General features: G+C 35.8%; 1 protein-coding gene across 4 annotated transcripts; it reads right to left on the bottom strand.

Annotated features, from left to right (window-relative positions):
* Positions 1–1588: 1588 nt before the first annotated feature.
* LOC135585594 (DEAD-box ATP-dependent RNA helicase FANCM-like) lies at positions 1589–26965 on the bottom strand. Of its 4 annotated transcripts, none has more exons than XM_065097088.1 (22): positions 26827–26965; positions 26385–26718; positions 23326–23469; positions 19982–20064; positions 19763–19877; positions 17770–17861; positions 17460–17514; positions 17268–17389; positions 16349–16462; positions 14655–14848; positions 12718–12848; positions 11390–11450; positions 10111–10181; positions 8324–8373; positions 8079–8244; positions 7804–7931; positions 7380–7715; positions 7246–7306; positions 4395–5501; positions 4080–4134; positions 3763–3912; positions 1589–2654 (listed from the first exon to the last, which is right to left on the bottom strand). In XM_065097088.1, the coding sequence occupies exons 1-22, from the start codon at positions 26863–26865 to the stop codon at positions 2072–2074; spliced, it is 4191 nt and encodes a 1396-aa protein (XP_064953160.1). In that variant the 5' UTR covers positions 26866–26965; the 3' UTR covers positions 1589–2071. The 4 variants fall into 4 exon arrangements, with proteins under 4 accessions (XP_064953160.1, XP_064953161.1, XP_018678056.2 ...); XM_065097089.1 differs by having other exon boundaries at positions 4395–5459; XM_018822511.2 differs by having other exon boundaries at positions 4395–5459; positions 7279–7306.
* Between the last annotated feature and the right edge of the window lie 388 nt (positions 26966–27353).

Genomic DNA, 27353 nt, shown 5'->3' with positions numbered 1-27353 from the left:
ATTTTAGCAACAAATGACTCAATTATCTTCGGTATGCTTAGCATTCATCCATCGTAGGTTGATGTGATCTACCATGTCGCTTTGAATCATAACTAACTAAAAAGCATTCTTTGAGCCTTGTTTAATTCGAATGACGACAAGTGCTATACCAAAGGTTCGTTTCTCCCTCGTCACACCTTATCCACATCGAGTATCCAACTATTTTGGGTATCGAAGAGACTAAGTTATCAATATCGTTTTTGGTATGTGTCTTTCGTTATATGAAAGGCACAATAACAAAGTTATCTTTGTAATTCAACAAGTCTTAGTTAGATATCCGCTAATGCATTCTCTCAACAGATATATCTGTCCATTCCCGAACGAAGACCAATGTTGGTTGGGTGGGTGGTGTTAGTGTTGAATGAATAGTGAGAAGAATGAAAGCTCTACCGGCGTGTAAAAAGACAAGGATCTATTCTGAGTCCGGTGGATTTGTATGGATGGAGTAGGGACTCTTGTCCTCTCCTCCACCACCGTTCCATTCTTCTCCACGAGGTGGTGGAGCTGTGCGTCTGCAAGCAAACAAACCGAGATGGGAAACGGCTACCAACCCAACCATGGCACCGTCCCATGTTTTTAACTGCAATAAAGCTTTGAGGTTGACGGGCTTCTAGAGAGAGAAAGAGGACTGATGTTGTCAGCTCCACCTACAATCGAGTTGGTGTGCTCCGACATGATATATGGTAGACATGATAGTTGGTCACTTGTCACATCACCAAAACATTCGAGCAAAATATTCTCATTAAATAATTTAATATTCTATAACAGATGGCATAATGATTTTTTTTTTTTTGCACATAACAAATATGTTTGATTTGATTATCGGAGAGATCGTATCATACACACTGGTAATAAAATAAAGGATCAGTTTTTTTTTTGGTCAACCATTCTTTGCATTGCATCCCCTATCAAAGACTTATCGAAAAATCGATCATATAGCTAACTACTCGCTTCAAAAGTAGGTAGTTGAAGGAAAAGTCCGTGGAGGCAGCTCAGGCTGTCAAGGAAATCTGAAGTTTTGACTGCCACTGAGATGGAAATCTGCTGATAAGTTACGGAACTGTTCCAACTGGTGTAGACGTGAGTTCTAGAAATCTTTTCCTTGTCTTCTTCTTCTCTTTTTCTGGGTATTATCTTCTTAGGCTACACATAGAATATAATACATAACCTACTTCCAAAGTCATGGTCTCCATCTCTCTTAGCTTGAAAGGTATTATCCACCGACAACTACCATATCCTATGATCTCAGACGGTTCCTTCCATGACTTCTGGTGGAAGCAACAGTGACAGGGCTTGGCTTAGACCTCGTGGGAATGGAATTGTTGCTCTACCAGACTTCCTGCCATAAAAAATAAAGAGTATCAATAATTGTTGGCAAGTAAGCATTAATTTAGGTAGGAATAAGTATTGCATCAAACCTACTTACCAAATGTCGAAAGCAAAGATATGATATATAATATCTCCAGCTCTGCTTGGACGTTTTGATGGTATTCATCAGGGTTTGCACACTAATCTCATACAGAAAGAGCACCATCACATACAGAATCAGTAATTTAACCTGTGATTTATATTCTTCGCCGTAACAAAGTCGATAATTTACAAGTTCTACATGCAAATAATTCTTCTTTGCCTGCTTTTGCCAGACTACAATACACCGGACACATGCTCAATAATAATACATCCCGAAGACCCAATCCATCAGTCATCTGCTTTTGCTTCCATGTGTAGCCAGCTCATTTGCAAACCAGTTTTCCTGTACATGTTGGTACCGTGCCAAAAACATCTCCGTTTATCGAAAGCTTGATATGATCTATAGATAAAATGTTCGGTTATCGAAGCTGTTCAGGCTGCTGCCCTCAATGCCCTCGAGCAGTAGGCATTTTTAATCCTGGCCGGTCGCATGAACCTTCTTAGCGTGTTCCGAGAACTGTGGAGACTGCCAAAAGTGGGTGCTGAAAGCTTGTACCAGACCAATCACCGCAATATTCAGTACCCATCAAATGGAGAAACAAGCATCAATCACTCCCGAGAATTACAATCCCAAGTCAAATGAAGGATGATTGACTTCATTGATTTCTGCAGGAATATTAAGGACTGTTGCTGGTGCTTTATCCACATGTAATCTGGACTTGTACCTTAAGAGCTCAGTAGCTTGTGCTTCAACTGCATCAAGATCAATACTCTGATAGAACTCATCATCGCAGAACACGTCATTGCCAATTCCGGTACTCCCAGGTTGATAGTGTGAAAATTCCTTGCCCAAGGGTTCTGAATGCACAGTGCTCTCGAGCTGGAAGTTTCTAGCTGGTACGGAGCAAGCATTATGAAAGCTTAACTTTCTTTTTCTGCTTTCCAATTTACTTGATGATTCTCTTTGGATGCTACTTTCTTGACCGCACATTGTTGTCAGATAGCCCTGCTTAGAGTCCGCTTGGCAGGATATAGAATATCTACCACTAGAATGGTTTGAAGATTGTAGGCCATTTTGAGGAGTCTGAAGGGAACTATGAACTTTCACTGATGAACAGCTTCCACTTCCAGTAGCTCTAGAAGAAACGGAGTCGACCAAACATTTTGGCAGAGTTTCCATAGGTGACTGGGTGAGAAGAGAGTGCCTGCAAAGAAGAGATATAAAAGCATATATCTAAGAATTGAGCTACCGAAGATAAAACCTTAAAACAATTGAAAATACATCTAAACTGATACAAAAGACCAAGTATCATTCAGATTGAGCAAACAAATTATTGCAAGAGGCTCAAAGGAAATCTAGTTATTAGTCATGCTATTTTCACAAAAGAAAAAAATAAAAGGCCCATCGAGAGCCTCCCTGGGGTCAAAACCTTAAACATCGATATCACAAGTTTCATGGGCATATTATTTTTGATAATTTTAGATAAATAAAAGACTAATATGGAGATTAACCATTCTACCCTCGATAAATACTTGATATATATCAAGACAGTAACCATTTAAAGGAAAGACAGCCATAGACATCCATATGTAGGGAATAAGCTCATTTAAAGGCTTGATAGTTACCATTTACCACCATTGGTCATACAACAGATAATAAAGAAATGAATTTTGGACAATGTGTTCAATTATTCTCGTTGGCTTTGATTTTCTTTTAGTGTACAACAAGCATGCCTTAAATGTGTTTCTCAAGTTCAAATCTAGGTTCCAACTTATTTAGTCAGACTTTACCACCATCAGTTCAAGCAATTTATCTAGGCTTTTGAGTAACCTATCCAAGTTCAACCTATCAAGGGTTAAAGTAAGCTCCAATCTACTGCTATAAGGTTGACTCATGGAGCACAGGAACCTCCAGAGGCCACAAATTGATGGTCTCAACTTACCAAAAGAGGAACTTGTGCAAATAGTAAATTGAGTAAGGACAGCAGCATATAATCAGATATGATAACAACAAATCAGATAAAACCGTAGTAAAATGTTACATGTCAATTAGAAGATGTGATAGTCTTTTTCTGACGTAATCAATTCTACATAAATCAAGAGAACACTCTCTTCAATGGAACTTTACTATTTAGCTTTCAAAAGAAGCCAAGTAACTAAATCTTACACATTCAGCTAGATAAAATTATTAATTTAGCGAAACATAAGATCGTGGTTATTTTTCTCACTGATTAGCTCTTGAAAAAACATGATTTCAAGAGAAATTATCTGGAACCACCTAACTAATAGGAAACAAAGAACTACTATGGTTACCTATAGAAGGCCAACATGTCACCTCCATTAATTTCTGTCTGACTACTTGCTTCAGTAGGATTTGTTCTATCATCTATGAAACTGTCCTCGTATTTGTCATCATGTTCATCATCTTCCTCATCCACGGAAACTTCTGCATCCTCAGAAACCCTGAAGCCAATAAGCGACAAAAAATTCTTGTTTTCATATTCTCACTTATATCATGTGACAATAATAACTTGATGCAATAAAGTAGTACTAGTAATCTAGTATTGTAGATGTAAGCCTGTTGGAAATCGAAGACTTGCAATAGGTAAACAAGAAAAAACCAATCTTACTCGGCTTCCTCTTCAATGAAGTTGTCAAAATATTTATTTGCCTTCTGCTTTCTACCTACATAAAATTACAACCAAATAATGTCAATATGGCTCAAATATTGATTCACAACTAGTACATATATATTATATTTGTACTTGATTCCAACAACTGAAAGAGGCAAAATATGCATGATGGAACTGACAACATCAGAAGAATTATATATACATACATACATATATATATATATATATATATATATATATATATATATATATAGAAAACTTAAGGATAAAAGCACAAGATTAAAAAATGTTTCTGATGTAAGGTGATCTTACCTTGGTGACAGTCAATTTCCTTTGGTTTGCTCAACACAGTAGGTCCAGTACTTTTTGACACACAGCAATCGTACTTGTCTGTCAAAGTCCGACAAGATTGCCTTTTGACTTTCTCTCCATATTTGCATAACCTTCTATACTTTGGGGCTTGCATAATTGTTTTTGATGCACCTCCAGAACTCATTTGCCACTCATCGGTGCTAGTCACTGGATTAATCAAAGGAGTTTGCATTTCTGCAACTAAAGGAGAAGCTGATTCTTTCATGTCCATGTCAATCACATTTCCCTCAGTGTTGTATAAGTCCATTTTACCTAAAAGCTTGCTGACATTAGGAGAATTAGAAGATAGTGCAGGTAGTTCATTCTTTAATACATTGTCTAACATTACTGTTGAAGATGGTGCCCTGTCAACCAGAAATTTGTTCTGAAGCATGCTAGCAGACTCATCTGATGTCAGACCAGCATGAACCTTATCTACTTTACAAGTAGAAATAGGTGACTCAGGAACAATGCCTTTCTCAATAAAAAGAGTGAGTCTGGGACTTAGCTCCACACAACTAAAAATTTTGCTAGATTCACCCACCAATGTAGAAGTTATATCTTTTTCCTGGTCACCTGGTGTCTCAGCAATCTTGACTTCTGTAAGTTCAGCATTTTGCTTAGGAACCGGTGTCTGTGAGATAGCATTTATCCTCCCATGCTCTTGTTCCACATCAATGTTAGGTGAATGAGTTCCTGCATTTAATGGCAGTTCTAAAACATTTTCAAAAGGCAAACCATCATGCACCGGTGACGACACTTTTGACGTGATCTCATTCTTTTCTTGACTTGGAAACTCGTTCTTGTTCCTCCTGATAATTTCATAAATTACAGAGCCCTCAAGTGGAAGGACAGGTACATTTGGGATGGAAACACCACCTAAAGCATTTACTTTGACAAAATCTCCTCCAAAAAGAAATCTATGAGTGGGGGGCGTACAGATGGTGGCACCAGACCCGTCTTTACTTCTAGAAGTTCCACTAGCTGGTTCTTCAACATCAGAAGTTCTCCCTTGTAACAAATTTTCTGGAGCATCATTTTGAACATCAGTACAATCTTTAGTGGTATCTGCAAATGAACATATCTGTTACCCAACAAACCATATGAAAATATGCATACAACTCATACTGTCGATTGTCTAAGCTTGAGATAGCTCTTCAAGACTCAGAAACTAAAAAGCGCTACAAGAAATTTTACAATCAAAACTTGTGTTCAAGCTAACAGTTTATTGAGTATAAAAACTTCAAAAAACTCAGAAAAACAGAAGAAATTTCAGAAACAGAAGGAACACCACTACATTGTTAGACAACAGCAGGATCAATTTAATGCCACAACAATCCATTTGCCATAATTTCTTGTTTAGTAGATAGGATGCAGTAACATGATCTAAGTTAGTTTCATAGACACAAAAGATTGTGCATAACCTACAAATCCATATAGACATGCCAAACCCAATACATTTCAAAACACCTTAAAAGAAATAAAAGAGACATTCAATAAGGAAGTTAGAAACGAAAGATGCAAATAATCATAAATATGTCAGAAAATGTAAAAAGTTGAGTTTTTCAAGTTTTAATGGGATCCTCCTTGACAATATGGAAGGACAGCTACCAGTGTAAATATAAACCAAGCAAGTATTATTTTGCATTTTATAGAATCAATTTACTCAATCAGTTTCCATACTTGTTCATACTAGATATCAGAAATGAGGAAAATATATTTCACAATAAATTTTACAGAGAGACTATTTTTTTCTTTTTTGAAAATGAGTTCTTCTAGAGGAGCTGAATCAATAAGCAAAAGCGGGTTTTGTTGCCCCAATAAGGTCTTGCAATTGATATATGCAAGGACCACAATATGTTCACCTACACAGTCCATGCAAATGCTCCGTACACCAGTCACATCATTAAACTTATTCAGGATGCATATTTTGATTCTCCTAGCCTCCATGAGAAAGAGGCATAACCTTATCATGTCATAAACTAGTAAATCAACTCATCCTTACAATATATAAACAAAATATTCAGTTAACATACAGTAACTATCATTTTTCAACCCTTCAATATTTTGATCAGTGTAAAGACAATTCCTAATCTTGCTTTAATTGCCAAAAGTTTCCAAATTGAGGGTTCTCACAAACAAAATTCATCCAAGGAAACTTCTCCTCAAGCTTAGCCAATATGCTACCTTTCTGCAGCTTTCTAAATCTTCTTACAATAACATAATTAACCTTTGAGAAATTAAAGAGGCAACAAAATTCTGACTAAATATCCAGCTCCTACCAAATATTCACCGATATTTCATAGTGTCTCATGTTTTTACCCTATTGCATGAACAAAAATCAAGAGGAAGTACACCAAAGGTAAAGATTATAAAGTTCTTAAAATGTCAAGATTGTAGTTAACAATTAATTTTGATTTGAAGACAATCGGATAGATGACGATGGCAGAACGTTTTTTCAGCTATTGTCCATCTAAGCCCTGATCTCTCAAATAGCTAGGCTACTTCTGGACATAGCCTAACTGACTCGAGAAACAAGTATTGTTGAAATCTTCCCACTGTCTAACCAGAGTGAGACCAGATCCTGTAACCAGAGGATAATTATACCTACATCCATAGAGCAATAAGTCTCCCACTTAGATAAAAGATGCGACCGTAAATGGAATTATAACTTTGCTAAGTATTATTCATGTCTAAAGCTTAAATATAGTCCACACTGGAGATCATTTGATATATTTGAAAATTCTTAGGAAAAATCTTTTCAGTTATAGTCATAAAATGCTAAAATTAATACTTTAATCACAACCGATACCTTGCATAGTATTATTCTGTGAAGTGATCATACCAGCAATGGATTGACTTGAGGTGGCAACCTGAACGTAATATCAAAGACAGACTCAATTTCACATAAGTATTCAACTTTCAGTGTGTAGTATATGGTCATACCTCAACCATCAGATCCTTCTTGGCTCTGGAAAATGATAGTCCTTCAAGACGTTGCATAGCATCAATTAACATCATTGTTGTCTTGAATGAGTGTCTTACTATATGTACTGCAGAAGGGAAAGTTTGGAAGCCGGGGAAGGCAATAAGAGATGGTCTCCAGGTATCCGTTTTGGATGGATCAAAATACCTAGAAATTAGATCATGCTCTTCTTTTGAAATTTTATTCAGAAATGGGGATTGATGTCCTGATTCCTCTTTTATTTTCTTTCCACGAGGGATAAATTGTTCTATTGACAGTTCAACAAACTGCACTTCCGGCTTACAAATATGTGGAACCTATAGATCATATGAATGCCCTGGGTCAGACATACATGAAAACAACCATTTAAGGCAATTATATAACGTCACCAATGTGATGCCGCACCATTCTAGGGCTATCATGAAAGTTAAAGCTATTGATTCCACCATTATGCATGTGCTTCCTTACAGTCTTGCTGGTTGCTTGTTTCTTTAAGTATCCCTTAAGCTCAGATCCTTCACAAGCTAGAACTAGTAATCAAAGTCAAGGTCAATTAAAACGAGTACAAATTATGAAGCAAAATTATGTAAGCTCAAGTTAATTACAAGAAGAAACTTAAAGATATTTGTCCTAGTTAGCAACCAATGCATGTAAGTAATAAAATCACAAGAAAAGGATATCTACTCTCCCATCATGCTTCCTTCCAGTCCTTCCCATGCGCTGGATCATTCTCAGAGGTGAAACATTTGCATCAAAGCAAATAACAAGATCAACTTCCGTAATATTTAAACCTTCTTCACCTATTGATGTTGCCACAATCACATTGTAACCGCCAGTTCGGAATTTCTGGGGAATTGTATACAAAAAAGACGTTAAGTAGCTATTTCCATACTTTAATATTGTCATGGGCACGTTTGATACCTGCCTGTAGAACAGCTTGTTGCACTTTTTGAGACTGTCCCTTCAGTGTTTTACCTGGAAAAATGAGCCATGTTTACTAGCTACAAATACAAAATTGTTAATCAACTTTAGAGAGAAAACACATTACTACAAAATGCTTAACAGGTAAAGAAGCTTGGTTGATGAACGACTTATTTAGGAAAATGTTTCCATCAGAAATTAGAGGAGGAACTAACTAAAACCTCAGAAAATAACATTGGTTTCTATATCTTGAAAACAGTAACACAATTATTAACTAAGCAACCTGACATTAATTGCTCAAAATTTCTTGCTCTAAAGATGTAATTAAATGGGATATACAAGTGCCTACCTGGATTTCTGATAGAAGTACATGATTTTCAGTTTGCAAAGCAAGGATCTAAATACCAATCAAGCCAGAATGTACCAACCAATATTTATTGGTCCGACCAAACACTGAAGGTAAACCATACCACTCAGATAACATTTGGTGTACGACTCATTTACCTTTTTCAGTTACCAAAGGTTCACAAGCAACTACATATTGTTGAACTATATCATATATTATATAAATTGATTTCCCCATGGTTTACCCATTTGTATGTATTGCTTTACAGGGTGTCAAACCTACCAAAGGACATGATCAGCATGCAAAATCGGAAGTATCAATTGAGATGTTGGTATCCATTAACCATTTCTTGGGGTCTTTTGCATATAAACACATATTTATGGTATATTATCAAAATTCTCTCTTATCGGTATCTTCATCCTAGACCCAGATAACCCATCTAAAAGCCAGGTCACCACATGAGCTTAGTGAAACGAAGAGAAAATATATAATCAATTCAATGAATGATATGAATCATAGAATCCCTAGCAGTTAAAGAGGAAATTTACCAGTGGCAAAGTACCAGAATTTCTGTTTATAAGGGGGGGGTCACAAACCAAATTCCTTCATGCTAGTGTTAAAAACAAGAAGAAACCTCATCTCCCTATTTTATTATCAATGTATCTGAAACAAATTAACTCCATTCAATTAATTTCACTTTACAAACTTCTATAGAGACCACTGCAACAATCTGAGCCCAATCCATGATGGCCCAACTCACCGAGGCTCTTCCCCAATCTTCCAATCCCTTCATCTATAGGAGTCGAGTTCTCCCTTGACAAAATTAGGGCATGAGACCCATGAAGAGTTCTGGGACCTAATCAAGACTAATGTCTTTACCATCTTCACTGATTTCTACCAAGATTCTAAATCTATCAAGTTTGTGACTCATCAGCAAATTCAATCATATTTACACTATTTAAGTCAAATATATATACCAGCTAGAATTCTAACGGTAAGTGTTCATTGTAGGGTTTTCCAAATATGTTTCTGACAATAGATTATTACAGTAGAGAAAACGAAAGACGAGGTAATTATCCAATATGCAGAACATGATCATCAATAAAAATAATATAAGAATCCATTCATCATCAAGATAACACAAATGATAAACAACAAAATCAACTGGTGATGAAGAATTAAAGATACCAATCATCAAATTCTGAGACAGAAAAAGTTTTCTTCCCATTGGATCAAAATTTGGAATACTGCTACTTTCTTTTTTTTTTTCCTTAAATCACTCAGTTCTAAGTATTATATAAAAAAAACACCCAAGTTTTATTCGATAAAATAATTATTGTCCCCTACTAGATTGGATTGTTGGATTATTAACTGTACAAATGACTTCTTTCCTGCACATGCACACCAAAGCAGATAATTAAATCAATCTGAGAAGACCAACAAACCTGAGTTTTGCCCGACAAACTCGGTGGCTTTAACAAGGTCACCAATGCTAGATAATGTGTCCATTATATCTCTGCAATACCATCACAACCAAATATGATCTCATAGTATTTACCAATAGAAAAGAAAATATACAGAGAAATGTACATGAGCAATTAAATTTTTGTTACACATATAGGAATTTATTACAAAGATTCCTTATAATCATCTCAAGCTTGGTATGCAATTTCGAATGTTACCACCAGGTACGAGCAGTACACCCCAGTCCGACGGCATACCGGTACGCGAACCGTCCGCTACCGGACGGAACGTGCTACAAAGCTACAGTAAGAAGAAGAAATATTTAAAACCGCTCGGTACGCCCTGGTGTACCGCTCGATATACGGTACCGTACCATACCGAGCCAACCTCAAAACACCGGTACGGTACGATATTGCATATGCACCTTGATCCCAAGGCAGTTTTGAGACAATTTCCCATGTAGAGGCGACAAGAGTGTTATAATCAAACTAAATATTAGCATCAACAAATCTAACAACTGAGATATAAAATTGGAGCAGACTGTAGATGAGACTTCATAGTACACATGAATAAGCCTTTATATGGTTGGCAAGATGATGTTAACTACTAATGACTGCTTGCAATTTTTTAATCATACCTGTGGATGATTAAGGGGGTTGCTACAAAGTAAAGATTCTTAAACCTACCTGTGGCAATTTAGTAGTTTCAGTTAATAACATAGTTACAGCACTCCAAAGATTTATCGACAAGAGCGCCATTAATAATTTAAGATTCATACCACAACAAGAAGCATAGTTTGGCAGACTGCATTTGCATTATCAAGTGAAAGATTGGGACAACCGCTCAGGTAAATTTCAAATCATATGTTGTCATTTTACTAGAAAAACCAGCTCAGCCACATTTCTAACAGTTAAATCAAGGCTTGCGACAAGGTCAACCTCTTTCTGCAATGTGAATCATAAAATTAAAAGCAACTCTTAAGTTGCTATCCGAATCTCACATTCCAATTCTTCCAACATATGGTTCTGCAAGCAGTAGCAGATAACACAAGATGCATATCCTCAAAAGTTTCATAAAACCCTTTTGGATCTAAATATGAAACATTTTGATGGACTTAACATACGACAGTTGTTACAAAGCACCACATGTAATTTTAGAGGCAATAATTATTTTTTATTGACCTTAAGGAACATAAGGCAATCAATTTATCGTAGTATGCAATCAACAAGAACCACCAAGTAAAAGGACAATTTTGTTTACCTGACGCTCCCCCTAAAATTGGAGAAGATGATCACTCTCGACTCCTTGAAATTTTTTCTTTCTGCATTCAGATAGAATATAATGATAAAAATTGCCCAAAATGAGATTTCATGAGAAAACTAAGATGTCCAACATGAAGCAAAAAAAATCTTAACTGACTCATCAATTAATTGGAAAAAAGATGTAGGGTGTGACCTTTTGATAGGTACCACCAGCAAGGTTTGACTAAGACAGCTTCAAAACTTGCCAGTCACTTATGTTAGAAAAGCATGATATCTTAAATTCTTAATACAAGTCCAAATGACCTATAGTATCATTGCAGAAAAGAGAGTTCAACTACTCAAAAGACAGAAATTAGGACAGGACCTTGACTGACGAAATATTAAAAAGGCACCAATTATATAAAGTAGGTTAATGCAAGACTTGTGCATCAATTTTAAAAAGGTTTTAAAATTTGGCAGCATCCTGAAAAAAAAGACCTGTAAGAGGTATGAAACAAGCTATTACAATATAGCAAAACCCTGAACTGGAAACAACACAGCCAATACCACAAAATAAGACGAGCAAAAAGGTATATGTAAGATTTTCAGAATTCCCTTCATTGTCATGACCTAGGCCCTAAACCATATGGGCCTAGCACTTGAAAGAATTATTTAAAGGATGCTGTCCGGATGTGAGTTGCCGAAATTATCTCATGATAGCCAACATGTGATACGGGACTACTTTGGGGTATCAAACTCTTGTATCCAACAGTCTCCCTCGTGAACTCCGTGATTGCATTTGCCAATCAAGAGTGACTACGATGTAAGTTGGCATCCTCTATTAGATACATCATGAGTAATAATCTTAATAATGTATAGCTTTGACTTTTTAATAAGTGAACCAGGATGATTTGTAATCAGTTCAATCTTAAAAACTAGGCATGGTGCTCTATTCCTAGTCAGGAAGAGAATTATCAGCCAAAACAACCAAAATGAAAATCCTTAAATCATTGACAAAATGAATTAAAATTGAGAGGAGGAATATAAGTCTTAGTGACTTTAACTCGTAAACAAGCAACAAGAAGAAAAGGTTGCTTGAGAAAGAATCATAACAAATTTTCTGATGTTATTATCATATGCTCCATAGAAAACGGACATCATGTACAGGTAGACAGGATAAATGCTATCCTACACTGATGAGCAAATGAACAAACCTTATTCATAACCACAATATATATTGGCATCAATCATGAGGATGATAAAACAGATATAAGCCAAGAAGCATTGTGAAGAAAAAAAAGGATTGCACAAAACATTATAGAAAAAATAGATCACCAAGGTACATACTGAAATGATCCATTAGAATTTCTGTCATTTTTACCAACTTCGGATTTGGAGCACCATGTGACAAGCTCCGCTGCATTAAAAGTTTTGCTTTCAAGATGGTTTCATTCTTGGACATCATTCTCGCAAATGACCTGCCAATGGAAGTGTATATTGATATATAACAGGTTTGAGATCCAACCAGCAAATCAGATAAAAGAGACTTAGGAGATGAGAAAAAAGACACGGGTTTCAAGCTTGTAACATAATAGATAGAATAGCTCCTAAGAAGATATTCAGGAAACTTTTGGGCAGCTATCAACTTTACTCATAAATTTCATTATAGAAGAAGAAACCCTAATCTGATAAAGTTCTAGTTACGGGATGTGCTTTTGATCTCAAATGCTGCAGTAATCAGCAAGACATTTCATGACATTATATCCAACTTGAAACTAGACGGAACAAGGTCTTTACACCAAGAACAGTAGACATTTGATTAGGTGGCCCATGTAACATATGGTGGCCCATGCAGACATAGACTAGGTGTAAGATCCATTTACAGTCACACATTCGACCATGATACAACTAGCTAAATTTATGGTATATATGAAAATAAATGCACATAGGGGGTTACATGTCTTCTCATCCCAATACTTAAAATTGTTATTTTCTTTCTTGTTTTTTTGTGTCATGCAGATTGACTCTTGTTTTACAATTGATAGGAATTTTTAAGACCCTATGAATCAATTAAAAGCCATACATAAGTGTGCAGTTTATCCAACTTAAATAAACAAATAAAGACAATAAGTATCTTAGTAAGAAAAATGATTCCAATGGATAGATAAGTAGCCAAAATTGTTTGTCAATTTGGGCACAAGAGCCAGATTAACCCAGCTTTTACAAGAAACTGGTTCCCCTAAAACTACCCATAAATATCAACTATAAATCTAAAAATTCAATAAAGGTAATTATTTGAACTTTGAAGAAAGGGATCATTAAAAAGAACTGGCATATATGTACTTGAAGAGTATCAGTGTAAGATATGTATCTGATATAGATTAGAATATATATCACACAAGTTTCATTGTCTTAGATATTTTGGTACAAGCATGCACATAAGAGCCATTGAAAGCAAAGCTTTTCTCGGACCTAACCTCCAATGATATTGCTTTCATGTTTGCACACCACAAAAAAAATTGTTGACAACTTGGCATCCTGCATACTAAATGAAGTTTAAATGCTTGGTGTGTAGGGTAACTAAAGGCCATGCCCATTGGCAGAATGGTGTGATCACATAAGGTAACTTGTCATACATTGCCAGTGCCAACACATCCCAGGTTAAGTGCCAAAACCCACATTAAACATAAATAGGTGTGCTTGTTCTGCACTGCCACTATATGGCATGCAAAAGTGCACCTTGAACATGCACTGACAAGAACAACATACATACTAACACAAATATATTTCTCCACCATGCCAATATTCCAATAGGTCTTTGTCATCACTGGATGACAACCTTAAACCCTCAAACTTTTTGAATGAATTACCAATTTTGCTGGAAAAGGAGAATGAAAATTATTGCATCCATAATGTTGGAGATAACTTTGAGGTTAAGGTGTTTCAGATATGTCCAACAGAGACCAAATTTTGAGGATGGAACTAGAAAATAGAGAAAAATTAGTCAGAATGACTTACAAATGCCAAATTAGGAAAAACATGGGAAGCTATAAGTGATGATGAAGTCAGATTGAGACTATAATGCTCTTTTAATATAATGCATCAAAATATAGACAAAGGAAATCTGATGAAATGACATATTAAATGGCAAAAGAGCTCATTTCGATCAAATCACTAATTGAAAAACATGGTGTGTGTGTGCATGTGTGTGTGCTCAAAAATAAAAATTAAATCACATCTACGTAACCAGGGTATATAGTGGCAAAAGAACCGCATGAACATACCCTTGCCTCAGTTTTTCTTGAAGCATATCATATGCTGGCCTCACACCATGGCTCGAAAGCAACTTCCTTATGTGATAAAGGGTAATTAGAACACCAAAACATCCCTCTACTTCTCCATATTTTACATGTGGAAGACTTGATGGAGGTGCTTGACGGAATTTATCCCTTGAATTAAGTAACTCACAGGGGCTCCACTGGCAATAAGCAATAATATGTAAATGAAAGCAAAAGACAAGGCGGACATATACAGATGTCTTTTACAATCACCAAGGGAAGAATAATCAACAGATAACTGAACATGTAAATGATAGAATAACATGGAAACACAAATAAATGTGTACGACCACTAAATCTCACCTTTAAGCACCAGAAGTATATTAAATACATAAAACAATTAATATTTAGTACACTTGGTAATTATTCATGGCTTCATGCATCAAGTGAATAACATGCAGTACACAACAGAAATCTGCCCAGGAGAAAAAACAAAGTAGTATCATATCCTCCAAGGTTTGAACAAAGTATTAGAGATAAGCAGGAGGAAATTGCATGATTGCAGTGTGTCAAATGGTCAAACCAGCCACATTTAGGTAACATTGACCTTGACACAGAACAAGTTAAGTGTCAACCAAAAGATGGCCTGTTTTAATAAATGTGTCCAAAAATTAAACACTTAATTAACATATTTATTCTCTGGTTGACCACACAACCTGCTTATCTCGATTAATTAAAAAGGTCAGGTAGAATCAGGTCAGCTTGGAACTCTGCTTCAAGCTTTAGGTCCATCCAGTAATCTGACTTTATAGTTCTCCAGAATCGACTTAATGATGACCGGTGTCTGATTAAGCTCAATTTTACAAGATACTTGTCATCCATTAACAGATTAAGCTTTAAGATAGCAGAAGTTCAAATCAAATGTATTGACTCAGCTCAACAACAAAGGTACTGCTATTGGTAGTGTTATTGGACAAGAATAAACACCACCATGTTCATAGTTCAGATAATAAAACATCTTATATTGCATGGACAAAAAATTGAGAATCAAAACAAGTACATATTCGATTTCAAAAATCAATTAAAAAAATCAGTAAACCAAGAACTGATCAACTAAACTGGAATCTAAAAATGAGGCAGGAAAAGTTCATTACCACATGGTGTAATTACTATTTTTTCTTTCAAGGCTTTGCTAACCTTCACATCCTGCTCCCTTAAGTTATAGCAAAATTGAACAGGAAAACATATAGAAAAATCAAAGTTCTAGAAATCTTTGTGGTTAAATTTAATAATGCAAGCTTTTTATTGGAATTTCTAATTTAATTCACAACAGAGAATCAACAGTCATAAAGTTTCCTCTTTTGAGTTAAACTAAGCTGCAGGCTCCACATCTTCCTTCTCTTGTCCAAGCAATTAAGTCAACTACTTACATTTCACATATGTATCATGGCTTAACTTAAACCTGCATCTAACAAGGCTTAGGAAGCTAAATTGATCAGCAAGCAAAAGCTTCTGAGTGATTCTACATAAAACTAGGTGCCGAACCAAACAAAACTAGTAAAACCTGATACACAAACTTCACAGGATTGAAGCAAGCTACATCCAAAAGGACAAAATTGACAATGAAGATAACATAAAAAATGTACAAGAAAAATAAGGTATTCCTCTTGTAAAATGCTGCATAAGGGTCAATAACATACTTTTGTAGCATCCCTGTTGTGCAACACGCCAATTGTACAAAGCCGAGCCACATATGGTTGTATACCTTCCAACAACAAATTATTAATCACACTTGCGTCCTCGCTCATTGCAACCTGTAAGTTCACATATATTAGTGCAAGTATGAGTACAGAACATACAATAAACATTCGGTAAACAATTGTTGCCCATTAAGCAATACACAATCAAGCTCAGTGAATGCTTGGCAATGCTTTTTGATTAATAATCATGTTTATGTTCTTCAATTACCATAAAATTTCTAAATTTTGGAATAATAGAAAGTTTAAACATACATCTAAGATTATCAGAATAGAAGTGTCCTTATCAAGTAACTATTCAACTTGCATCTCTTAAAGATCGGGGAGTTCATCTAATCCTTGAGATCATGTAACTATTCACTTTATTCAAGAAATCACCCCCCTCCCTCCCTCATAACCCATTAGGGCAAAAGCCCCCAGCTCCCCCACCCCAAATTTGAATGTGCATTTTCTTTATACTGACTGGAACGTCTTCTTTTCCACATTATGCTTGTTCATTAATCATTTCCTCCATACAAAATACTCAATGAACATCTTCTTGTAATTTTTTGTTTCTAAATGTCAAGGTCGTGACCACCAAAGTACACTTCTAAAAGCAAAAAAAAAAATGCTTTTTAGTTGTAAAAGTAATATGCAATACGTGCTCTATGGTAGGTGTGTGGTGCTTGCAGAAGCATTCAACAAAGCTACCAACCTCAGGCAACCATGTTTGTGCACAGAAATGGCCTGTGAGGTGTTTGGATAAAAAAAATCCAGTGTAAGATCATATCCATTTTGTGCGCCATATTTGTTCACACACCCAGGAAAGAAAGAATGACATATGGACCCCATTCAATTATAAGAGATCTTTCCTTGTGCATACCTGTATTAATTCGAGTGTCCTGTTATGCACATATGGGCTTACATCATGATCACTTTCACTGCGATACTCCATGGTTGAGATATGCAAATTATCAATGACATTTTGAACCGTCCGCTGTTTTGCTGAGTACTCAGATAGTAAGAATATATGATAATATGTCCTTGGAGATTCTTTAACAGATGCAGTACTTACATCCAGGAGTTGCTGTCAAAGCGAGAATTCTTAACTGCACAGGAACAGTCATTAACTGCACAAAAGAACATAAACAAATTGAGCATTAAGAGAAGATGTCCACAGCAACTACATAAACAACAACAACCACAACGACGTAAGTCCCAACTATTTGGGGCCCACAGCACCTACATGCAAGCCTTAATTTTAACAGGTTCTCCAATAAATATATCAAACGAACAGGCCAGTTACTAGCATGGATGGGTCAAATAACCAACCAAAAAATATTTAACTGCTATAAATTAGATTGATAACTTGTATTAAGAGACACCTCACGAACTGCGACCGAATAGGAATAGTTCCCCAAAGCCCGATGCGCTTCATCAATCACCAAACAAACAAGTTGCTTCACCAAGCATATGCCTAACAAATATCACAAAGTATAAAAGATCAGAAAAGATGAAGGCCGCTAGTGAAGAAAAAGAAAGAAATCAGTTAATAGAAACCGATATGCATCATATACATTATAGTCAATTACATCTTCAGGTCTTCTATTAACAACTAAAACCATTTCTCGTTCTATCTACAATCCCCGCATGTTCACCTCGACATTCTCATTTTTCTCACACTAATTTATCGGATATATTATTTTGTTATTATCCAACACTTTGATCCATGAAAACATAATGGGCCTTGCAACTTGTTTTATTTTTTATAAATCAAAGTACCATACAATGATCACAAAACACAAGTAAACATAGAGTGAAAAATATGAGTACAAATGTTTTGTGCATATAGTTCACCAAGTGCATCTGCATATTATAATAAAAAGCTAAAGTCAAAACACAAAAGCTCATCAGAAATGATGTTTGCACATTAGTTGGGTTCAAAATCGATCATTAAATACATCTACTTATTACAAAATGTTAAATTCAAAAACCAAACGCTTATTGGATATGATATTTACATCACAGTTAGGTTCAGAATCAAAATAATAGTCATCAGATACTGGGGCATCATGATGACTCAATATCCTGCAATCGATTCCATTTTTTTAGGCATCGAATTTAAAATTAAGTCCATTCGTCAATCAAACGATGGTTTGTATCTCATATATGGGTCCAAATCCTTGTCAAAATGATTAATCCAGCTAATTGCAAGCTTGAAGTGCAAGAACTCATATCAATTACCATTGCCAATAATCTAGTAAACCAAAGCAATATTGTAATTTCATAAATTTCTAAGAACAGCTATGCATGAGCAGTTATTGTAGTCACGAATGATTCTTTTTTTAACGCTTTTAAAAAAGTACATTGGATAGCCAAGGTAATGATAAAAATACACCAAAGTACCATTAGTTAAGCTGTTAAAAGTATGATGGCATTACCAGTGATCATTTATTGTATAATGGAAGATAAATCTAGTATTTATCTTCTAGATTCGGATATGCCACTGTGTCTTATTTGTTTGAGTTAAGAACCTGAATGGTCCAACCCAATTCCTCAACTTGACATCACTAATTGTGTAATAATGAAGAAACAAAAACTTTCTTATTATTACCAAAGTAGGTGTGACATCAACAGAATGCCATTATGTGAACTAACAGTATAGTCAATCCATCAGGTAGCAACATCAGCATAAAATGCTAAAGAACTAGAACTTTTTGAAGCATCCCATATAAATTTCTTCTAGAATAGTATAATATATAAGCAGTCCCAAGGTGGAATATGACATGTTCAACCATTTCACCAAAAATTTTTAGAAATCTCAGAGATGAAGAATAAATTAATCAACTAAAAACAGATCAAACAAAGTGACAAGTCTTCAAAATTTGATTAGTCGGCTTGATTCTATGAGGATGATCCCAACCAGCACCTGCCAATCTCAAGTGAACTAGGCATATTGTAGCGGATCCTGTCTGATTCCAGACATTCACAGAATAAATTGTGACAAATTTTAAGCAGTTCAAATCAATTCTAGTTGATCCACTAAATTCAGTCAAGCCAATAGGTCCCAGTCAATCTCATCCAATTTGAATTCGTCACAACAATCTGAATTGGTCACCGCTTGAACAGATTTTCTCAACCGGTGAATAACATATGTACTCTGTAAATGCTAGCCTCCAAGCACATCGAGTGAGACCAGGAACTTGAGAATCAATGCACGGATAGAATTTTCACAAATGCCATTTTTCCATCATAATAGGATACACCATTTAACCACAAATCAATCTAGATTATAATAAAAGTACTACTGAAAACATGCCATAGTTCTTTAAGATATATTTAACATCAAGCAGCAACCAGAAAAGAACTAGCTATCACCAGATTGAATGTCCTTTTCTAGCACTTGTGGAGTGACAAAAAAAAGTCTCTTGGATTTCCAGAAAGCCGATCGTTTTGGAGGGCTCATTTGACCTGTCATATCAATTGTCCACTCCTGCAATCAGTTTGATCCCGATCTTTTCACAACTTTCATTTATGAATGTGTCAATGATATGCCTAAAGAACAAGATCAGCGAATAGGAATAAGAAAATTAGTACCTGAGGTATCCCAACAATATTATGACATGCTTCAATCTGTTGCATAACAAGAGGTCGTGAAGGGGCGGTGAATACAATTTTACCTGAGCATTCACAAGTATATGTAAATCAAAGATAATCATACAAAGAGAGTAATAATAATGTCTCATAAAGAAAGACAACACCTTTAAGGTTTATTTTAAAAATGCATAAAAATTAGTTGAACTAACTTGTTCCAATTTCCAGGCCATTAAACCGAAGAACCATTTTTTCCAAGTAACTAAAGTGAAAGTAGTTGTAAACTATTGTGATTGCATTAATCATTAAATTCAATTAATTTAATATGAAAGATCCAAAACTAAAATTCAATTCATGCTAGTATTACATCATAACCAATCAAACACCTAGTTTTGTTACCTTTGAGAGTAGGCCACTAACACAAACCAAAACTTAAAGCATCAAGTTACTAGTAGTAGGTTGCCCATATTAACATATGAGGATTCAACCTTTCCCATCTCTCTTCAAAGCCATATGTTTTGGTGCTGCAATAAGCTTTTGGATAAGATTTTATGCTGAGTCAAACAATACCATAGGGGAACCAACCTGCAGTCATTGTGACTAATGGATGACACAACTAGGTTTATAATTAAAGCCAAAAAGAGATAATTTCTGGATATGAAAGGAGACAACAAGCCACTCATGGTTTTGTGGCTATGATTGAACCATAACAATCCAAAAGAAGTGATAAGGTTTGAAGACCAAACTCACCAAAGCATGTGAAGGCTCACTTTAATGTAGTCAAATGATTAATGTGATAGAACACCTTGAGTGCTTGTATGATTAATGTGATAGAAAAAACTAGAGTCTGAACTTTCACAATTCATAGAAACATTAGTGCTCACATTATGCATGCCAGTCTGATGTATTAATCAGCCCATGTAACTCCCAAACTAGCAAGGGAAAAGGCACCAACAATAGTTGTATCTAGTAGCAATATTATTGAGTTCACGACCTTGGTCTTCCCAAAGTGCCGTCTAAAAATAAACAAAATCCAGGATTTTTAATGGTCAGTCAGATTCAATTTAGCATGTCAAATTTTTATAAATTCAAAGCAATAATCAGCCAATCTAATTGGATCTTCCAGGAAATTTAATAGATTCCAACAGTCAAGCAAATTTTAACCAGGTCCTGACCAAATTATAGTCAATTCCAACCCAAGTTTACATTAAGTTTTGACCAAACCTGACAACATTCCTCCACAGATCCTGACTAATTTTCAACAACTTCAAGAGACAATCCAACCCGGCAATTACTCTGCCTATAATTGATTCAGTTTGATCTCAATTTACTTCCAATGATCAAATGTAAAACTGATTATAGTTTCATAAACCTTACTCATCACTTGGATTCCAATGTCATCTGTAAGGACTAAGGATCTAAGGGTTCAATAAGTTGTCACAAGGACTACATGGATTTAAATTTTCATGTCATTGTAAGGACTAGGAATCTAAGAATTCAATAAATGGTCATGAGGACTTCAAAGATTCAAGTAAGAGTAGCTGTGATACTTCATGGTACGGTTTTATTCTTAAAGCCCAACAGTAGAGAAGCATTGTGAATTTGAATAGTTTAGCCCAACGGCATAGGGACATACCAACTGAAACAACTAGTATGAGTTTCATGTTGACATACTACTAGTGATTTAAAAAGGCGCTCGGGCACTCGGGCGAGGCGAGGCCCGAGCGCCTCGCTTCACTTCCAGGCGGCGCGCTTCAAAGAGGCATCGCTTGGGCGCTCGCCCGAGCCCAGGCGTTGGGCGCTTCGGGCAAGTGCCTGGGTTAAACCAGGCGACCGAACCAACGTTTTAGGTCTGGTTCGGTCTCCGGTGCTTTAGTTGGTTCAATCGAACCAACTAAAGCACCGATATCAACTGTCGCTACCCAACCCTAACCCTGCTCGTTGTCGTTGCGGCTCCCGCTGTCATCGCTCGCCGCTCTTGCTCCCACTCCCGCTGCCGGTGCTCGCTGCTGCCGCTATCGTCGCTCCCGCTGCCTCCTTACACTCCCGCTCCCGCTACCACTGCCACTTCCTCTTTTCTCAATCAGCACCCCCTTACACTCCTCTTCCTTCTTCTCCTTCTGTATACTGTTAACAGTATACTAATAATAGTATTTGTATTTATTAGATTAATAATATATTATTTTGATTTTGTATCTTAGATTTTCTTAATTTAATAGCATATTTTTTATTTAAAATTTTAAATAATTATATTTATTAATTATATTATATTATATATTTTTATATTTTAACGCCTCACTTCGCTCAGACGAGCGCCTAGCGCCTTGGGCATTTTTGGACCTTGGCGCCTAGCGCTTTTTAAATCACTGCATACTACATACTAATTGATACATATAATGCGTTGATAGTTGATACAACCAGAACATGCTCCACAATGTCAACACATGTCCATGTAACCTCAAAAAATACCTGGTGCACATATTGAACCAACACAATTATGTGGACCACATAGTCCAACAACAAACAGCACCAAAATTTGTGCTTCAAATTCCCACACTGGAAATCAGAAAATGATTACCTATAGAGATGAACTTGAATGCCATTTGGTAGTGTAGTACCTAAGGTTTATACTTATAGGGCCAAATCTGTAGGGCCCTTATTAGGCCAATGGGCCAATTAGGATCCTGATATATTAGATTTTTCTACATCCTCAGTACCACTTTTACGTTGTTTATAACCTTATCTAGAAAATGTTTATAATTTTATCTAATATAACTTTTACATTGTTTTGTTCGTGTAACTAAAATGATCCAAAATAGTACAAAACACCCTCAGCCTATGTTCTTTGGTTAAATTATACATAATTCCATCCTGACATTGTTCAATAATTCAAATGGAAGTAACAGACAGACTCAACAGCCACCTTTAAGCATAAGTAAAAATAAAGATCAAGTAATTTATATTTTTCGAAATAAGATGCTGAATACTGTAGCCCATGTAATGAAGTTCAAAAGGAAACAAGACTACATTACAACTTGCAATATTGTACATATACAGTTGCAATGTGCTACACTTAATTAATCATAACACAAGTTCTTTTTCACAAATATAATGTATGTTGAAATGCACTGTGTGATCTAAACTTGCAACAAATATCTCAATTATTAGTAAGTGGAATCCACTAACATATGAAACTAATTCATTGCTAAATGATCTTTATTCAAATTATCTCAAGATCCTGACAGGCACTTGTTCTCTGCATTATAATAAAAAGTAAAAACAATAAATAGATTGTAATAAAACTCATTTAAAGTTAATCTAATATGATGCACCATCAAAGATATTACCTTCAGGAAACCATCTATAGTAGTTATGCATCACCACAGCAGCAATAAGTGTTTTACCCAGTCCTGTTGGCAATGCTACTAATGTGTTTGAAAATAGAGCAGTCCTTGCAATAGAGAACTGGTAATCACGAAGAGGCACATTCACTGCAACAAATCAACAGGTGAGAAGTAAAGAATGTTGCAAACATACTATTTGTAATTAGATATTTCCCTCTTCTCCTTTTGTGGCCAATCAAATAAATCTAAAATAAATGAATGTGATTTAAGATTTTTTTTAAAAATGTAAGACAGAAATAAGTTCAAGATACAGGATAATCTTGTTGTTCTTGAATACAGCTTTCTTAGACTGAGATAAAAACCCATATACTTCAAGAGCCATTATGACTGTAAATTACCAAATTAAAAAGATATTCTGTGCTTGCTTAAGGGATTTATTTTAAAAGCCTAACACTACCTTGGTAGTTGCAGGAGTAAATCTTGGGCCTCTCGGCAAGAGAATTTAGTTTTATACTTGCTACAGGATTTGCAGGCTTAAAGATGGGCAGCACTCATCACTCAGAGGTGGAGTTCCCCACCAAACCGTGTATGATTTGGCAAACCTTGTTAGTATTTTAAAATGTAAAGAATTAAAAACCTAATTATTATTGATTCGAGAACCTTATTAGCATTTTTTAAATGTAAAAATTATAATTCCTTGATCTGCTAAAAAGTTTGGTGCAACTTTTTGGCCCACCTTAACATAATTAGTTGTAGAAATGCTTTTAGGAAAACTTTCAGGTGGATGATTGGCCCACCAACTTTAAGAGGGTTAACATACAAAGTTACAAACTGTACCTAGGTTAAGCTCAAACTCTGCCAAATTTTTGCCTTTTTTCCAACAGTTTTCTGTAATCATATCCCACAAAAAAGAATATAATGCCTTTTGTTCTGAAAAGCTAACATATTCCTAGAATAAACATAACTGCTCCACAAATATCTCAGCTCTTCTGGTAAGAATCATAGTTTGATTTATGAAACTATTATTGAAGGGAAGAACAATTAAGGCAAACTACATGAAAATCTTTTCAATTCTGGAACAGTTCTTTAGAAGTTACCTAAGACAAAAATGTCCACGATATAATTTATTTAACTGATCAGACAAGCACTTTATACACAAATCTTTCGATTGATATATGTTTCCAGTACATAATCCATTGCTTGGGGTTCTGGTGCCAAAATATCAAACCTGTTTCATGTTTATTTGATGTAAGAAACAACAATTCCTGGTCATCAAAATCATGGCGTAAATTTAAAGTTAACTTTTAAAAAAGAAAAGAAACTACTAAATGTATTGTAGTTTATGATTTTGGATCTACAGTTGTATACATTGAATGTAATAAAAATAATAATAAATTTTCACAATCATAATTTTACTAATATAGTGCTTTCATATCAATATTTCAAAATGTTGCTCAATCTCTTCACCATAAATAGTTTCAGTAATTATTATATAGTTGATTATATAAAATACAAAAATAAAAATTTTAAATTATTTCATTTAAAGGTTTTGATTATAAACTAATACTAAATGACAATCATGAAATTCTGAACATGTTCTTCTTGAATAGAAAAGCATCATGCCAGATCTTTTTTCTTTATGAAATGTATTCTTTTTAATCAGTCTCTACTTGCCCATTGAGAAAAACAGGTCCTAATCAAAATCCATTGTGATAACATGGCGACACTCAAGCGTGGTTTGCAATATCGTATCATGCCACTCGATACGAGTAGTATATCAATACACCTTAATATACCATGTGTCGGTATGCTCGGTACAGGTCGATATGTACCGTACCAACAGCTGATCGGTACACCGGTACAGTACGGTATTCAGAACCTTACACTCAAGTAATACAAATTGGAAGTATAAAAATTGAAGGTAGATGAAAAAATAATGAAATAAAGTTGAAAGTCTGTGGATCCAATCTGATTCAATCAACCAAATCCAGAAGCCCTTCATTTTTTTTGGGAAATCATCATGAAAAGTTAGACATCAGTGTATCCTGAGATGATTCAATTAATCTGGCAAACCCAGGCAACTTCCATAACTGGTCTGGTAGGTTTTGTTGCAGATCCAAGCAATCCAAGTAGTTCACAAGTAGTCAGGTCAAATTCTATTTGAATTTATCAGTTTATAACTAATCCTAGCCAAATCCCAATCATTCTTAAGAACCTGAACTCAAAATTCAATTCAACCAATCAGGACTGATCCCAATCTTAAATCCTATGACAGCCATCAAATTCACTTGTGGTCCTGCAAAACTTAGTCATGGCCTTAGGCATCTTGTGTCTTTTTCTAGATTAGGTCATTCCAATCAATTAATTAGCAACAAGTTCAATGATTGAGTTAATAATGACTATGGTACATTGAAGAGTATGACAGGTTCTTTTGACAAGAAGTACACACCTTTGTGACCATTATGTTGGAGAAGAGACTTGTCAAGGCACACAACATAGTAGGCAGAAAAGAACAACGAACATAATAAGGAAATCTGTGTACGAACTTGCCCCTCAGACAGGGGCATCTATGACGACAATAACAACAAGTTGTAAATCTGAGTCAATCTGAGTCATTTAATCATTTTTTTCAGTTACAGGGCACTATCTCTAGTCAAAGTAAGAGGCATCAAATCCATTTTAATTATTTATGGTCAAGCATTCAAATTACCCCTTAACAAAGAAAAAATATTATCCACCGATACAAAGCTACAGATTTATTTCTCTTAAAACTCCCAATCTCTTTGTGATACCAGTAACTTATCAAATAAATGAGAAGGCCCAAGATACACCAACTCGTTGCAAAAATTACAGACAGCATCAAAAGCAAAAAAGATAGATCCCCATGAGTCAGCTGCATTATTCTCTATCTCTATGTGATTTTACTCAATTATACTAAAAACATAATATTTAAGACTCGATAGCATAAGGCGTTAAACTGATAACAGACTCACAGAAATGACAAAAGAGTAACAACCGCATAGAACAAGATTGGTTGGCAGAAAAGATCCATGCGATCCTACCAGGATAAATCCAGGTTTTGGCAGCTTCAAGGTCGATATCGACAGCAAGCTGCTCATCTCCACCAACAACATTCTGCTCCTCCTTCGCCTCCCGACCACGGGATCCAAAACGATTCCCATCATCATTCCTGGTGAGTTTTGTGCCGTGAAAGTCCACAACGAATCTATCTAGAGTAGACTGCCGGCCCTCACCGCCACGTCGCCATAAATTAGCCGGACCTCCCGCCGTCGCGACAGGAGTGGCAAAACCTTGCGGGTTCGAGGTGGAGGTCGAGGCGGAGGCGAGTTGGCAGGCGTCATCGATCTCCCGAACGGCCGCCTCCCAGTCGAATTCCTGCGGCAGAGAAATCGTGCGGAGGGTTAGGGTTAGGTTTAGGGTGGTTTGGGGGCGTCGGGGAAATAGAGGAAAAGAGGGAAGACTAGAGGAGGTGGGGAAGCTCACATCGTTGTCGTCGTCGAGAGGGAGAGCGGGCGTCGCCATTTCACTTCCTCTCTTGGGGGATTCCTCGGATCGAGCGGAGATGGGAAAGGAGGGCGAGAAGCATAAAGTCCTCGTTCAATCCACTCGGCGGCAAACCATATCAAACGGGAAGTTATCCAAAGATGCTTTTACATATCCATCCTTTAATAGTTCCAAAACAGTATATTTCCCCCTCATATTTTTAATATCGCATGTATTTTCCTCCAGAAAATTATATTATGCACATATATATATATATATTTATTTATTTATTTATTTTATTTTTAAGAGTTTAGAAATCTCAATATAATTTTTTTTAAGTCGAAGGATTACGATGCTAATAGAGTCAGTCCACAGCGGTGAATATGTAATTAGCTCTTGCATCACACCAAATATGGTACTTCGATTCTACACTTTTATCTTCCACAAACATCTCCACCCTAAGAAAGAATGCTTCAATTGATCACGTTTCCTAGGAACATAATACACAGCCTAATTTAGGCTCAAAC

The sequence above is a fragment of the Musa acuminata genome, chromosome BXJ2-2 (genome assembly GCF_036884655.1).
Source record: "Musa acuminata AAA Group cultivar baxijiao chromosome BXJ2-2, Cavendish_Baxijiao_AAA, whole genome shotgun sequence".
Taxonomy (NCBI): domain Eukaryota; kingdom Viridiplantae; phylum Streptophyta; class Magnoliopsida; order Zingiberales; family Musaceae; genus Musa; species Musa acuminata.
The sequence above is the reverse complement of the archived record's forward strand: the minus strand, read 5'-3'. Positions and strand labels throughout refer to the sequence as shown.

Bases quoted from the DNA above. Each gene is read 5' to 3' on its own strand.
- LOC135585594 (XM_065097088.1), bottom strand. From the start codon at position 26,865: ATGGCGACGCCCGCTCTCCCTCTCGACGACGACAACGAT. The intron at 10,182-11,389 runs GTAAACAAAATT...ATGGTATTGCAG, and splicing joins AATTTTAGGGGGAGCGTCAG to AGATATAATGGACACATTAT. The intron at 4,135-4,394 runs GTAAGATCACCT...AATTTTATGTAG, and splicing joins GGAAATTGACTGTCACCAAG to GTAGAAAGCAGAAGGCAAAT.